Source organism: Gopherus flavomarginatus, chromosome 5, assembly GCF_025201925.1.
Source record: "Gopherus flavomarginatus isolate rGopFla2 chromosome 5, rGopFla2.mat.asm, whole genome shotgun sequence".
Lineage (NCBI taxonomy): Eukaryota > Metazoa > Chordata > Testudines > Testudinidae > Gopherus > Gopherus flavomarginatus.
Window position 1 is genome coordinate 139475334 of NC_066621.1, and position 15811 is coordinate 139491144.

General features: G+C 42.9%; 1 protein-coding gene across 2 annotated transcripts in view; it reads right to left on the reverse strand.

Annotated features, from left to right (window-relative positions):
• CDC42BPB (CDC42 binding protein kinase beta) overlaps positions 1–15811 on the reverse strand; it is a 129607-nt gene that overhangs the window by 91005 nt on the left and 22791 nt on the right. For both annotated transcript variants that reach the window (XM_050954078.1, XM_050954077.1), the window contains exon 2: positions 1333–1424. In XM_050954078.1, the coding sequence (XP_050810035.1) occupies positions 1333–1424 (92 nt within the window). The remainder of the gene's footprint in view (positions 1–1332; positions 1425–15811) is intronic.

Consider the following 15811-nt stretch of genomic DNA (forward strand, 5'->3'; position numbering starts at 1 on the left):
AGCAGTAATATTCATGTGCCATAATTCAGTTAAAATTAAGATTTCCATTATGTTGCTTTACACAGGACTTGGGTACTGTGGCATCTGATCTATATTAGCAAACAAGAGAGTCTATTTACTCTTGCATGGAGCTCCAACTTCTGTCTTCGACTACATTCCTGTTTTATGATGGTCATTATAATACCTAGCACTTACTTAATAGTACACAGGGCTGAAGGATCCATTCACCAGTGACAAGCATGAAGTATTCCATAGAAACTGGAGGTAGCTTAAGCCTTCAATTTTGCACACACAAAAATGCAACTTTTCATTTAAAAAAGTTTCGGTGATTGTAAAGGCAACCTTCCAAATACAAGAATATAAACCCACTGCAGTATTGTCTTCCTGAGTTTTTAGATAGATACCTAACTCCACTGCCTCTGTGGCCTCTCAGAGCTCTGACAAGCAGCTAAATGAAACTAATATTGTCATTACTGCTACTCAGGAACTTGTGGGCAGTAACATGAAAAACTATACAGATGCATACAGTCTAGTTTCACATTCTTAATGTTTAGGAAAGCTCTAAGTGAAGCTTGGAAAAGAGGAGACTAAGGGAGGATATGATAGAGGTATATAAAATCATGAGTGATGTTGAGAAAGTGGATAAGGAAAAGTTATTTACTTATTCCCATAATACGAGAACTAGGGATCACCAAATGAAATTAATAGGCAGCACGTTTAAAACAAATAAAAGGAAGTTCTTCTTCACCCAGTGCACAGTCAACTTGTTGAACTCCTTACCTGAGGAGGTTGTGAAGGCTAGCACTACAACAGTGTTTAAAAGAGAACTGGATAAATTCATGGTGGTTAAGTCCGTAAATGGCTATTAGCCAGGATGGGTAAAGAATGGTGTCCCTAGCCTCTGTTTGTCAGAGGATGGAGATGGGTGGCAGAAGAGAGATCACTTGATCATTACCTCTTAGGTTCACTCCCTCTGGGGCACCTGGCATTGGACACTGTCGGTAGATAGATACTGGGCTAGATGGACCTTTGGTCTGACCCGGTACGGCCGTTCTTACGCTCTTAAGTGACAGCATAGGCAGATATTGGAAACTACATTAATGGTACTAAAAACCCAAAATATGAGGCTGGAAAAACAGAGTAGCAAAAAAGCTCTGTCCTATCCTTCCTCACAGGAGACTTTATAAAGGGAAAAGAAAGCTCCTTTGCCCCTGCCTGAGCTAAATGGGGATAGAGATTCAAAGGTATCAAAACACACACATTAAACAATATATTTTACCAATAACTAACATTGTTCCAAGTATCTAACAATGAATTGCAAAGACTTCTTACCTCGCCAAATGCACCTCTTCCAATTACTTTTATAATTTCAAAGTCATCGCGATGAAGTTGCATTTCCTTCACCAATTGTGTAAATGGTTTTGCTGTTAAAAAAGTAAAAATTGAAATTAACACATGGAAGTATAGTTTTTCTTAATATCCAAGCTAGACCTCTTCCACTGCAACTTGAGACCATTGCTCCTTGTTCTGTCATCTAGAATCACTGGGAACAGATGAGCTACATCCCCCCTCACTCTTCTCTTCTGCAGACTTAGGGCTTGTCTACAATTACCAGGGGATTGAAGCATGGCAATTAATGCATCGGTGGCCAATTTAGCGGGTCTAGTGAAGACCCGCTAAATCGACCCTAGATCGCTCTCCCATCGACTCCTGTACTCCACCTGAACGAGAAGCACTAGGGGAGTCAATGGGAGAGCGTCTCCCGTTGACATCGCATAGTGTGGACCACATGGTAAGTAGATCTAAGTGCGTCAACTTCAGCTACATTATTCACGTAGCTCAAGTTGCATAACTTAGATCGATCTTCACCCGTAGTGTAGACAAGGCCTAAATAAGCCCAGTTCCCTCAGCCTCTCCTCATACATCATGTGCCCCAGTCCCCTAATCTTTTTTGTTGCCCTCTGCTGGACTCTCCAATTTGTACACATCATTTCTGTAGTGGGGGGCCCCAAAATTGGACAATACTCCAGATGTGGCCTCACCAGTGTTGAATAGAGGGGAATAATCACTTCCCTGGATCTGCTGGCAATGCTCCTGCTAATACAGCCCAATATGCCGTTAGCCTTCTTGGCAACAAGGGCACACTGTTGACTCATATCCAGCTTCTCATCCACTGTAACCCGTAGGTCCTTTTCTGCAGAAGTGCTGCCTAGCCACTCAGTCCCTAGTCTGTAGCAATGCATGGGATTCTTCTGTCTTAAGTGCAGGACTCTGCACTTGCCCTTGCTGAATCCTTTTGGCCAAATCCTTCAGTTTGTCTAGGTCATTCTGGACCCTATCCCTACCCTCCAGCGTATCTACCTCTTCCCCCAGCTTAGTGTCATCCGCAAACTTGCTGAGGGTGCAAACCATCCCATCATCCAGATCATTAATGACTACGTTGAACAAAACTGGCCCCAGGACCAAAACCTGGGGCACTCCGCTTGATACTGGCTGCCCACTAGACATCAAGCCATTGATCACTACCCACTGAGCTCGAAGATCTAGACAGCTTTCTATCCACCTTATAGTCCATTCAGTCAATCCATACTTTTTTAATATGCTTGCATGAATACTGTCAGAAACCATATCAAAAGCTTTGCTAAAGTCAAGGTATATCATGTCCACTGCTTTCCCCATATCCATAGAACCAGTTATCTCATCGTAGAAGGTAATCAGGTTAGTCAGGCACGACCTGCCCTTGCTGAATCCATGTTGACTGTTCCTGATCACCTTCCTCTCCTCCAAGTGCTTCAAATGGATTCCTTGAGGACCTGCTTCATGATTTTTCCAGGGACTGAGATGAAATTGACTAATCTGTAGTTCCCCAGATTTCCCCCTTTTTTTTTTTTTTTTAAAATGGGCACTATATTTGCCTTCTTCCAATCATCTGGGACCTGCCCTGATCATCACGGGTTTTCAAAGATAATGGTTAATGGCTCTGAAATCACATCAGCCAACTCCTTCAGCACCCTCAGATGCATTAAATCTGGATCCATGAACTTGTGCATGTCCAGCTTTTCTAAAACAGTCCTTAGCCTTAACCAGTTCTTTCACCACTGAAGGCTGCTCACCCGCTCTGCATACTGTGCTGCCCAGTGCAGCAGTCTGGGAGCTGACCTTGTCTGTGAAGACTGAGGCAAAAAAAGGATTGAGTACTTCAGCTTTTTCCACATCTGTCCTAGGTTGCCTCCCCCATTCAGTAAGGGTCCCACACTTTCCACGACCTCCTTCTTGTTGCTAACATACTTTGCTCTATTACAACCATTTAATCGGATATTTCTTGTTTGTGCAAAAAGGAAATGTAGCTTGAATAAATGAAATGCACTTTCAGATGCTGTGAACAGGGGGGGGGGGTTAAATTATTCAGAACTGGTAAATTCCTAAGCAGATTCAAAGTAGCAACTTTTGAGAACTGATTCAGCAATGTACACCACACAAATATTAGCAGCAAACTAAAAGGTAATTTTTTCCATCTTTGGGCCTTTCGTTGATATATGGTAGGGGCAGGGAGGGGAGTGTTTCTGAAGGGGAAGGATGAAGAGGATAAGGAAACTTTTTTTTTTAAACTTAAACTGCCTTAACTTTTCTTCATTCTTGCCCTCACTGCACTCTTTCAAAAAGAAACAACATTCCTGTGATATTGCTACTAATACAGTACTCAGACAGGTTTAACAAGTTACTGTATGTATACATGTATCCAGCTATTGAAAAATGTATCCACCATCTGGGAGCCTGAGACCAGCTTACTATTCAGGGTGCAAAATACCTGCTCCTCCTCATTCCCTCTTGCCAATCTACTCCTCCTGCATTTTAAAGAAATCAACCTGTACTGTATTTAATTGTATAATGCCAATTAGGCCTCCAATATATTTTACAAAGTGTAACTTTCTTTTCTTTCTCTCCCGACTTCACTCTACTTTTGTTTTTCTTCTTTCCAATCACAGAATGTGGTATATCTTGTGTTCTCTCTCTTCCTCTACCCCATATATCACTTTCTTTCCCTATATTGTGTCCTCTGCTGCCCACTCCCATATCCCCCCCTTATTTTCTGACTGTCCAATCTCCCCCTCAGCCCACCTCTCATATACACAAACACCCTATTCTGTTTTCTGATTGACCCAACAATGTTTTTCATACACCATGCCCTGTCCTCCATCCACTCAATCAAAAACTGTATAAGTCTTGAAAAACTGCATCAGACAGCTAGAGTCAAAGCACTAATCTAATGCACTAGATAGCAAACCATGTAAGGAAAACTAATTGTTAGGGGACAAATAAATCACATGGGAGACGGAAACATGTAACAATGTGGGAAAATAGCAGATGCGTCAGATTTTTTACTTGGGGTTGGCTCATGGAGTTTCACAGATAAAGTGCACTGCATAAGAAGCCTTTCATCACTTTCACTTTATTCAATGGAGAAATGTGTAAATTGTAAAAAGATTTATCTTCTTCTGTCTCAGACCCCAAGTTTTTATATTTAAGTTTGTTTTGGAACAAGGAACAATTATGATGGGACCAGGAACAAGATGTAGAGAGGTCTGTGACTATAGGAAGCAATAATATGGCATTCCTGGCTGCACTAAACTACAGCTACGTATACACTACGAGGCTGTTAGCAACACAGCTGTTTAGCTGCTGCTTGTGGGCAGGAGACAGCTCTCCTGCTTACAAAACACTTCCACGCCCCACGAGCAGCAGCGCTTTGTAAGCGCTGTTCACACAAAGCTGTTCATCGGTAAAACTTTTGTGGTTCGGTAAAAGTTTTGCCAAATAAGTGTCAGTGTAGACAAACCCTAGGAAAACCTAAAGGGCATAAAAGACCCTTCTCATGAGTTTGATGCAACCTCACAATGCTTAATCAATATGGACACTTCACACACACGCACCCTTCAATTTATGAGCATATAACTTAACACAAGAAGAAAGACTGAACAAGAATGTCTGCTTTAATTATAATTAAGTGCTAGACAGAGAAAATTTTGACACCTACTAGCTTGAGGTAACTATAGAAGGAAGAAACTTCCACCCCAACTCTGATCAGATTCTAGACATCAGCTTTCTCCAACATGGCTGCTGAAGAATGGTGGCAGGCTGTTCCGTTTTTCATATCTGCTTTTGGCTAGTCAATATCCAGTGCCTTTGGAACTCACCATCAATTGCTATTGAATGGGGAAGCCCCCTAGCTCTCCAGTCTCTACACCTCATAAAATAAAGAGCCTCCCCTTCTCCTCAATCCTTGCCTGTCTGCTTGTAAAAAAAGGCCTTCCTCCACACTTCCTTTCTATACTATCCATATTTTGGGGAGAAAAGATGTAGGGGAGGGAGGAGGGTGGGGGAAAGGAAAAATGTGTTCTCCATGAGAGTTCTACCTACTTGTGCTGCTGACAGTTTTTCCAAACAGCACAAGTATGAAGTTTAGAAGGATTCTCAGTTGTCTTCCCATAAGACACCAAGCAGCAATTATAGGGCCAGGAAAGATTTCCAAGCATATAGTGGGGAGCGCTTTCCAAAGGTACAGTGACAGTATGATCAGCTATAAGAGTTTTATGTCCACCTGTTCTATTCTGCACAGCATTTGTGAAGGCAAGGTGCTTAACAGACTGAACTGAGGTGGCCTGTGAGCCTTGCTGCAAACCACACAACCACAGAGTGATGCTGTGATTGCTGGGGATGCCGCCTGCACCAAGTGTACGAGCCAAATCAAAGATGCTTTGTATTCAGATTTCACAAACACAGAGTGAAATGGACGTTGACTGAAGCCTGAAAGAGGCACAGTGAAATATTAGCATTTGATGCTTATTGTTTCTTTAGCTGCTGGTGGTGGTGGTTGGAGGCGGCAAAATGGATCTGCCCTCCTGTAACAGCGTTTACATTTATCATGGCTTTATATTTGTGATTTTTGGTGCAGACATTATGAGCAAAACTAGTGTCTTTTCTATTAGCTTTTTATTATTTTATTAAAATATACAGAGAGAAAATAAATACATTAACCATTTGCTACCTAACTTTAGTGATACTTGAAACATGGCTATAATATCTATTTGTATAAACTATTACACAATGTACAAAAACAAAATTTATCAAAATCTAACTAATTCAAGTAAAATTTAAAAATAAAGAATAGATGCAAAATTCAGGAGGGGTGCAGAGACAGGGAGGGAAGGAAGTGGTCAGAGAGGAGGGAGAGACAAGTAGGAATCTCCTGGATTTAATAAGATCATTCAGATGCTTCAAGAAAAGCATGCCATACCTGAGAATCTCTCTTTGGTATTTCTGTTACAGTATACAATTCGTTCCATGGTGGCCAAGCTTAGGAGGTGTATAGTGCTAAATTGGTCTGTCGTTTTTTGGATGTCTATTTTTATAGTACTAGTCTTTTAGCAATTAGTGCTCTGGTAAGACAAAGTTTTTCAAATTTATTCAGCTTCCAATTAACATCTATGGGGTTTAAAATTACATGCTTAGTTTGTATCACAATTTTATTTGATAGGAAAATATTAACTGCAATTAAGTTCTACCCAAAACACACTGTTATAGGAACATTCCCAGAGCATATGGGTTAAGCTGGCGCTGTGACTCAGCAGGTGCTAGCATTTATCTGATTTAGTGGCACCTGTTTTGAATAGTCAGAGAGAGGTCCAATGATTTTCTGCTGGATTAATCTTAAATGGAGGCCCAAGGAACAGGACAGATCTTGAGGGTAAACCCAAGCATGCCTGATGATCTGTAAACATGCAGAAAAATGATAAAACACAACTTTATTTAAACACTCCAAACATACAGGCCTGCTGAAATAGGTAATGATGCAAAACCCCACATAAAAATAAGACAAGAGTTTCTGAACCACAGGGACAGGAAGCAACTGGCCTAGGATTTCTTTGTCTGGCTATTCGACAGGGGTAGAGTGTGTCACGGCAATATATAAGAGGAAGCAGGTGAATATCAGGCAGTCCATTATGGGCTATGCTGAGGAGCTGGTAACTGATGAACAAGTAGAGGGGCCTATGAATACGACAATACAAGTTGCCTTTGGCCCTGCATGTACCTCCTCAGAAGTTTACAGTGAACTTTTGTTCTTGCTGCTGTATTCGGCTACCATGATGGATATAGTCTACCATTGCTTGAGTCTTCTTCATTAAGTCGACATTCAAAAGAAGTTCAGCTTATTCTTCACAAAGTAACTCTGTTAGCATCCCTTTGCAGGGCCCTCTGAAGGCAGACACACAAATCTTCTCTTGTTCTTCCAGTTTCAGGCTGGTTAAGCATTCTGTGTTCCAGCAAACCTGCTCTGTGATACTGCAGTATTTCCTAGTCATAACCCTCTTGCAGAAGCAGTCACTGAAATGTAAAATAAGGAGAGGTTAATAGGTTTATTCATTGTACAGGCATCCATATCACAGAATGTGGTAAAAGTTATTTAATTCTGAATTTCGGTGGCTGATTAGGCATTCTGTCCTTAGATGTGAAGTAGTAAGGATATAAATCTAAATGTCTTCCAAGTTTTAAATTGATTTTTGGTGAAAGTGGTTCACAGGGGGAACAGGAGCAACTTAAATTCAGTACAAAGGATCTAATAGGTGAAAGATTTATGCCAAAGGTTCCAATCAAGGGAAAAGAAGGACCTAATTAAGTGAGCAGGGGCAAGGATAATAAGTCTGCAGTTGAGTGACTTTCACAGATGGTAACAGTGAACACTTAAGAACTGGAAAAATATAGGGTATGTCTACACAGGGATGAAAGCCTCTTGGCACAGCCACAGCTGGCTTGGGTCAGCTCACTCTGGCTCATGGAGCTAAAAATTGCTCTGTAGACATGCAGGCGTGGGCTGGAACCTGAACTCTGGGACCCTCCACCCTCACAAGGTACCACAAAATGTCTACACGGTAATTTTTCAGCCTCAAAGCCCTAAGCCCCATGAGCCAAGTCAGCTGAACTGGGCCAGCCACAGGTTTTTTATCCCCACGTAGACATACCCATAGTGAGATTCTGGGGCGGGGGGGGGGGAGGAGGGAGTGGGGAAGTTAGAATTACCCAATAAATTTGATTGCCAGCTAGAGCATTGGCTTTACCAAAGATATGAGATTACTCAAGAGAACCACGGAAAAAAAAGTTATAGCTCAAGTAGTATGTTCTCTGCTAGACCGATGACACTATCTTGCTGGCTGGCAGTGAGGTTGGACGAAACCATTATTCCACCCTGCTCTGCCTGTGGTTGATGCTGAGCAGTGTGCTATCAAAAAATGCTCATGCCGGTGTTTCAAGCAGGAATGACATAATCACAACTAGATAAGACCAGACAGCTAAACAGATGCACTAGTCTCTGGTACAGGCCGACAGCTTCTGTGTAGTATACATGCCTGGGGGAGGGGAGACATGGCATCTAATACGTATCTTATTGCAATTAAATAACCTTGTTTTGACTTTTTCTATACTTAATCATAGATAAGTACTGTCTGAAATTTGGGGGGATAACAGAGAGCGGAAGAAGGGCAAATGAGAACGCTGCCAAACCTGAAGTGTCAAAGAGAAAAAAAAAAAAGTTGCCACATACACTGTTGCAGTGTCATGAATTTGGAGGGGGGAGGATGCTTATGTCCTCTTATGAAGACGCATCCCACAGTGATGGTGACATTCATTAGGACCTCCAGCACAAGAGCATGAAAGAGCATCAGTAATAATGAGAATAGATAATATACCTTGTGTAGGAGTCCTCATCTTCTCCTGAACTTGCTCATCAGTAATCTCTAGAGTCCACGATCCTGTGAGGAGGTCTCATGATTCTGGAAGAGTCAAAAGGCATCTCCAGGTCCTGGTTCACCTCTGGGTTTCATATGGTTCTGAAAAGCAGCATTCTCCTCCCTCCAACTTGGTTCCTCAACAACTCGGTGCCAGATGCTTCCTAGAAGCTGTGACCCTAAGAACGCCTCAACGCCAGCTGGCAAAGGGTATATTGTTCTGTAACAGCAACTTTTGGCAGGCCTGAAACTCACTACATCCAGCATACCACTTTCATAATATTTATCCATAAAGAAAATAATGTAAGGTCTCTAATAAAAGCTTATGTCATACTGATCCTCATAATCATTGCATGCTGTATGTATGGATAATATTTAAGGAATTGTGTATATGCACTGAAAGTACATTTTAAAGTCAGTCCCCAACCAAAGAAAAAAAACAGATTTATTCCAGATAGGAGTTAGAATGTATCTTGGTTCACATGTAAAGTAAGCATGGCAAATCAACACAATGGGAGCCCAATTCACATATTTAGTCAACAAGAGGATGGGATGACATCAAAGATTAAACCACAAGGGGTTGTCCTGTCTCTGGGGGGAGGGGAAGAAGAGCTTTGAAGAATATAAAGAGATTACTAAGCGATGTTTTGTTAACTATTCACTGAGAAAACCTCTGATGGAGGGGCATGCTTCATGAACACTTGGATCCCACTTTATCTGAAACCAGCTAGTTCTGCAAAAGACTGATCCTTTGGGGGGGAAATCTACTTTATTATATAGGAAATATAGCCATTGATAAGTACAGATCCAGCTTCACATTTTATGGATTATGTTTATATGTAATCATTTGTTTTCATTACTATCCTGACTCTCTCTTCAATCTTAAACTTTAACAAACTTATGATTGCTCTCACTATTAATATATCTCAGTGCTGTGACGTTACACAGAAGACGACTTCCAGCTGAACCAAAAAAACAAACTTGTATGTACGTCCTCCCCTTGCGTGAGGGTCCTGTGATTAAGGGCTGGACATGACAGGTGGAATTCTTCTGTGGGACTTGGGATGCCCCTACTGGTAAACTGCAAGGCAAAGTTAGGGCGGACAGAGCCCCAAGATTGTTTGGGTGGCCAACAGATCAGTTAAACACCAGCAAGTCTTCCTCTCATTGGAGGCAAGGGGTAACAACTGACTCACAGTCCTGGGTATGCCAAGAAAGCATCGCAGAAGGATCTTCACTGATAAAAGTGTAACAATGCAGTCCCATCCCAGCATAAAGGGGCAGATTTTCCTCCCTGTCACAAAGCAAATGATGGCATGCAATGAGTTATTATATTTCATCTTCAGTCCTTTTACTTTCTCCTAGCATTTTTTCCCTGATAGAGTAATTCCCAGCTGACAACAGCATTTGCAAATCAAGTCACAGACCAGGATGTTCTGGAATACAGATCTGAACCGGGACTAAGTCTCAGTCATCCCAGATATGGGCAAATAGCTTAACGTCTGACTGTAACCAACTTATGCCACATTTGAAAAAGTGGCAGCTTCTTGTGATGTTTCTCTGTGATTAGAAGCAGCCTGCAACACAATCTAAGATAACATACCATTATTTGTACAAGATTTCTGGAAAACTTGGCCCTGTGTCAGAAGTACAGACAAATTCAACCCAAAAGGTCACCTACACCAGTGGTTCTCAAACTAGGACTGCCACTCGTTCAGGGAAAGCTCCTGGCGGGCCAGGCCAGTTTGTTTACCTGCTGCACTCTGCAGGTTCAGCCGATCGCGGCTCCCACTGGCCGCGGTTCGCAGCTCCAGGCCAATGGGGGCTGCAGAAAGGGTGGCCAGTAGGTCCTTCGGCCCACGCCACTTCCTGCAGCCCCCATTGGCCTGGAGCAGCGAACCGCGGCCAGTGGGAGCCGCGATCGGCTGAACCTGCAGACGCGGCAGGTAACCAAACTGGCCTTGCCTGCCAGGAGCTTTCCCTGAACAAGTAGTGGCCCTAGTTTGAGAAGCACTGACCTACACAGTGACAAATGCACTGTGGGACAGTAGTAAGTTCAGAAGATGTCAATTAAAGTGCAACAATCTTTCAAAGACTGCTCCATGCTAATGGATGAGTCTGTAGAGTTCCAGGTAGCAGAATATCAATGATTCAACCCCTTTCATTCTTTTAAAAGGAAACTGCCAATAGGACTAAAAATCCACCCACTTCACAATTACATGATAATGTTCTAAAAAAGCAAGGTGAATTATAGCTTTCTGTTGAGTAGTGTTAAGAGTTATGTATGTTTAAAAAAAGTTATTTGGAGTTTTCATTCTTTTTCAAGTGGACTCAAAATTGTGTGCTTTTCTAAATCTGGCCATTTCTGACTCAGGACAAATTTAAATTTAAATGTCCTCTACTTTAAAATTACTGAACTAATTTTCTTTGAGCTTCAGTTGATTTGTAGGTCTTACTGCAAGCTAAAATTTTTGCCGACACTGACCACCATATGCTGTAACTCAGAGGTGGGTAAACTAGGGCCCGCAGGCCACATGCAGCCCCCGCAGGACTGTTCTGCCTGGCCCCTTAGCTCCTGGCCTGGGAGGCTCCCTCCCGGCCTTCTCTTCCCCGCAGCCTCAGCTCACTGCACCATAAGCGCAATGCTCTGAGTGGCAGGGACGGAAGCTTCTGAGGTTGCACAGCTGCAGAGCCCGGCCTGACTCGGTGCTCTGTGCTATGCAAGGTGTGGCTGGCTCCAGTCAGGTGGCGCAGCTGCTTCTCCTGGTACAGTCACACCACCAGCCACCGGTGCTCCAAGCAGCGCGGTAAGGGGGCAGGGAGTCAGAAAGGGGGTTGGATAGAGGGCAAAGGAGTTAGGGGGTGGTCTGGGGTGTGGGTACGGGTGTGGGTAGTCAGAGGGTGGGGAACAGGGGGGTTGAATGGGGGTGGAGGGAGTTCCAGGGGCGGTCAGGGAGAAGGGGTGGTTGGATGGGGTAGGGGTGCCGGGGGGGGCAGTTGGGGAGGAGAGAAGGGATTGGATGGGGTGGCGGGGAGGTCAGTCGGGGAGGAGAGAAGGGATTGGATGGGGTGGCGGGGAGGTCAGTCGGGGAGGAGAGAAGGGATTGGATGGGGTGGCGGGGAGGTCAGTCAGGAAGGAGAGGGGGGTTGGATGGGGCGGTGGGGGGCAGTTAGGGGACAGAGAGCAGAGGGGTGGATGGGGCGGAGTCCCAGGGGGGCCGTCAGGGGACAGAGAGCAGAGGGGTGGATGGGGCGGAGTCCCAGGGGGGCCGTCAGGGGACAAGAAGCAAGGCGGGGTTGGATAGGGGGCAGGGGCCAGGCCACGTCTGGCTGTTTGGGGAGGCACAGCCTCCCCTAACCAGCCCTCCATATAATTTCTGAAACCCGATGCGGCCCTCAGGCCAAAAAGTTTGAGTTACAGCAAGGGCGAGCAATGTACAACATTTCATTTTGTATTCTATAATAAACTGAAATTTATATTTAAGCAACTACATTTCCAGTATACCTACAAAGGGACAGAGTTTGTGCTTGATTTCTAACCCTTAAAACCACAACATAACCTATTAAAAACAAAGTAATCACTTGTCTGCATCACAGCATCACACACAACGAATAAGACTATGTCTAAACTGAACTTTTGTCAGTAAAACTTTTGTCGATCAGGGATGTGAAAGACACCCCGGACCGACAAATGTTTTGCCAATGAAAAGCACCGGCGTGGACAGCTCTTTGTCAGTAGGAGACGGCCTCCAACCAACAAAGCTACCATCACTTGTTGAGGTAGTTTTATTTTGCCAGCAGAAGAGCTACACGGAAGACCTTACAGTGGCACAGCTGTGAAGCTTAAGGTATGCGGCAAAGACATAGCCTTTAGTTTTTCCAGATATAGCTCAAACTCAGCCACTGTTCCACAAATCAAGACAAACAACAACAAGCAAAGGGCAGTGGTGATGAATGAAATATGCAATATATACTTTCAAAAATCTTACCACCAACCATTTCTCTACATATCCATTTTTAAATTGAAAACAACCAGTGCTATTATACAGAATAAGCATCTAGGTAAGTTTCTCTTTTCTGGTGACTCTAATTCAGCTTTAGAACTCTTTGTTGAAGCAGAACAGAGGTGCACGTGATTTGAGAGAAATCTGGTTTACCAGGTGTCAAATATTTCTTTGGCATCTCTGCCAAGATCTAAAGTAAACTGTAAGTTGTGTTCACTGCACCAAGCCAGGGGCATTTAAAATATTATACATATATTATACTTCCATCTGAAGAGGGTCAGAGAGCAATGCCCACATTAAGTACAGATGTGGCACATTTTTCTGTTCATTCCACTTCCCCTTGAAGGCATTAAAACACACCCAGTTTCAGAATTTCCTTATAGCTGGAGCTCTAATTAAAAAGGTCAGTAAAAGTAAAACCTCTGCCTCAGGCAAAAGTCCATGAAGGCATGTGACAGGCTACTACTGCAGACAGTACCTAGACTATTTGCAGTAGCTCAAGTTGTTCAGAGGCCCATAATACAGAACTTTAACTTTATGGAGAATGTTAGCAAAATCCACTGCAGAACTTCTCAAAATTCACAGATTTCAGGGAGAAGAAATATATAATAGATTAGTTTAGTTTATTTCTACATTTCATCTTATTCTTCCATTCATCACGTCATGTCAATATAAAACGAAGTTATTCAAAACTGTAAAATGAACTTTTGTTGCTCAACCAGTTGCTATAGAAAACCCACAGAGTCACACTACTGGAGCCGAACACTATTGCTGACAACTATAAAGAAGTCACTCTACAAATGTCAATATTTGACTAATCAAAACATTAATAGCCGATCTGGTTGCATTACTACACAGAAACCTAGGTTCTGTCCCTTGGACCAGCCTCCCACTGGGTCTGTCTGGAAGCACTGCAGGGAAAGAAGGGTTATCAGGTTGTGCACAGCACCGAGGCTCAGTGAGGTCATTAGGGAACCAAGCTGCTGAAAAGTGTTACTCCTGAGGGAATTCTGTGCCAAAAACAATTATGCACACAATATTTTAAATTTCTGAAAGTTTTATTTGTCAATAAATAAATATTGCTCCAGCATGGGAGTGGGGAGCACAGGCCACTGGCTACACTGAGGTGGGAGATCACCCTGAAGCCCCCACCTCTCTCAGTACAGTGAGGCTGCACCCGACTGACACAGTGCAAGGGCCAGGCCTCCCCCAGAAACACTACAGGGCCCTGCCCCTCTGTGTCAGGCACCCCAAGTGTAGATGGACAGGCTCAGCCCAGCATGATCCCCAAGTGTGGAGGGACTTGGTGTGGGATGAGAGGTTTCTGTGTGGGCAATCTGGGTGCAGGTGGCTCAGTGGGAGATTGGAATGCACAGGGACTCATTGGGTGGTCCGAGTGCAGGGGCAATAGGACTCTGCAGGTTATTCAGGTGAAGGTGGTTGTAGCTCAGCAGGAGGGATCTGGGTGTTGGGAGATGGAGCTCAGCATGGGGGGTTCAGGTGCAGGGCTTGTCAGAGTGACACAGGGTAAGGGTTTGATGGGAATCATCCCACCTACAAGAATCAACCAAGCAAGTCTCCTTTACATCCACAATATCATATTCTTTATAACTGAATACATTCAAGTTTTATAATTTTAATGACTTGTTAATTTTTCATGCTTACTGCATTATCAATACAAATGCAATATGTTAATATGCTTCATCTTTTCTTTCAAAACTCCATCTGTTGTCTTGGAAATGCATGTCAGATGATTAAAGTGAAGGCTTCCTTCTTCCTATTCAGTTTAAAGCCCACCTACCCATTTTGAACACGGTAAATCAGTATTCCTTCAGTTTAAGTAGAACCTCCTATAATCCAAGCAGGCTTGTGTCAAACTCTCAGTTCCAAACCCTCCTCTACACTGATCTGTTAATCTCCAGTCTCCTTCCTTTTTACTTGTATGAGAAGCAGGAAAAATTTAAGACAACTTAAGTTGGAAATGGTAATCTTCCCAGGGTCTGTAAGTGAATCAAGATTCATTCATTTCCTTCCAGCAATCTTCTGCCACATGGAGACAGTATGGATTTTGAGGCAGCTGGGACCAGGGCAGGGAGACAACACTAAAAGGTCCCTACTAAATTTAAAATAAACCTTGGTATACTTGCTAAAGCCACTATTTTCACAGAGGAAAAAAACTCAAATTTAATCTCCCAGCTATTTCTTTACGGTCTATATTTAATTTCCTCCCACATTAAGATTTCTCCCCCATATCACTTAAAGAAACCTTAGCTAGTTTTCCCATTTGATCATTGTTTTAGCTCTCAAGTATTTTTATTTGCATATAAAAATCTATTCAGTCCCACATCACATTAATTTAAAAACAGTAAGATTACTCATTCCTCATATCCTAGTTTAGGTTCAGTGTTTTATTTCTGATACCTGAGTAATACGGAATTGAGTTTACATAATTCTTTTCTCCAATGCATGTACTTCCAGTTTTCCACTAAGTTTTTGGGAAGACATGTTATTAACTTATTCTAGTCACCTTATTCTCTCCTTAAGATTAAAATATTTAATTGTTGTATTCTACACATTAACCCATATGTAATGATATATAGGGACTGAACAATACAGCCTTCCACCTGGAGGTTCCCAATGCAAATGTAATTCAAGTCAGCAATGTGGCCAGATATGATTTTAACCAGGGATCCCAGAAATCCATTTGCCGGGGGGGGTGAGGGAGGAGAGCAGAAAAACATGGAATTTGCATTTTTTCAAAGAGTAAGTTTTTACATTATGTGAAAAAATAAAAAAGTAGAACCTGTTTATCTCCGCTTTCATTATCCAACTATCCATGTCAACTGAACTGGGGCTGTGAGCCCTGGGAAGCAGGGCTTGGGCTGTCAGCCTCAGTTAGCCCAACCCACCATGAGGGCCTGATAAAGTTTCAGCAAACTTTGGGCACTGTGCACAGAAAAGGACCTCATGTCTGAAAGATGAAAATGTGGCTGGAATGGTGCAACTCTATTTTAACAACCAATATTA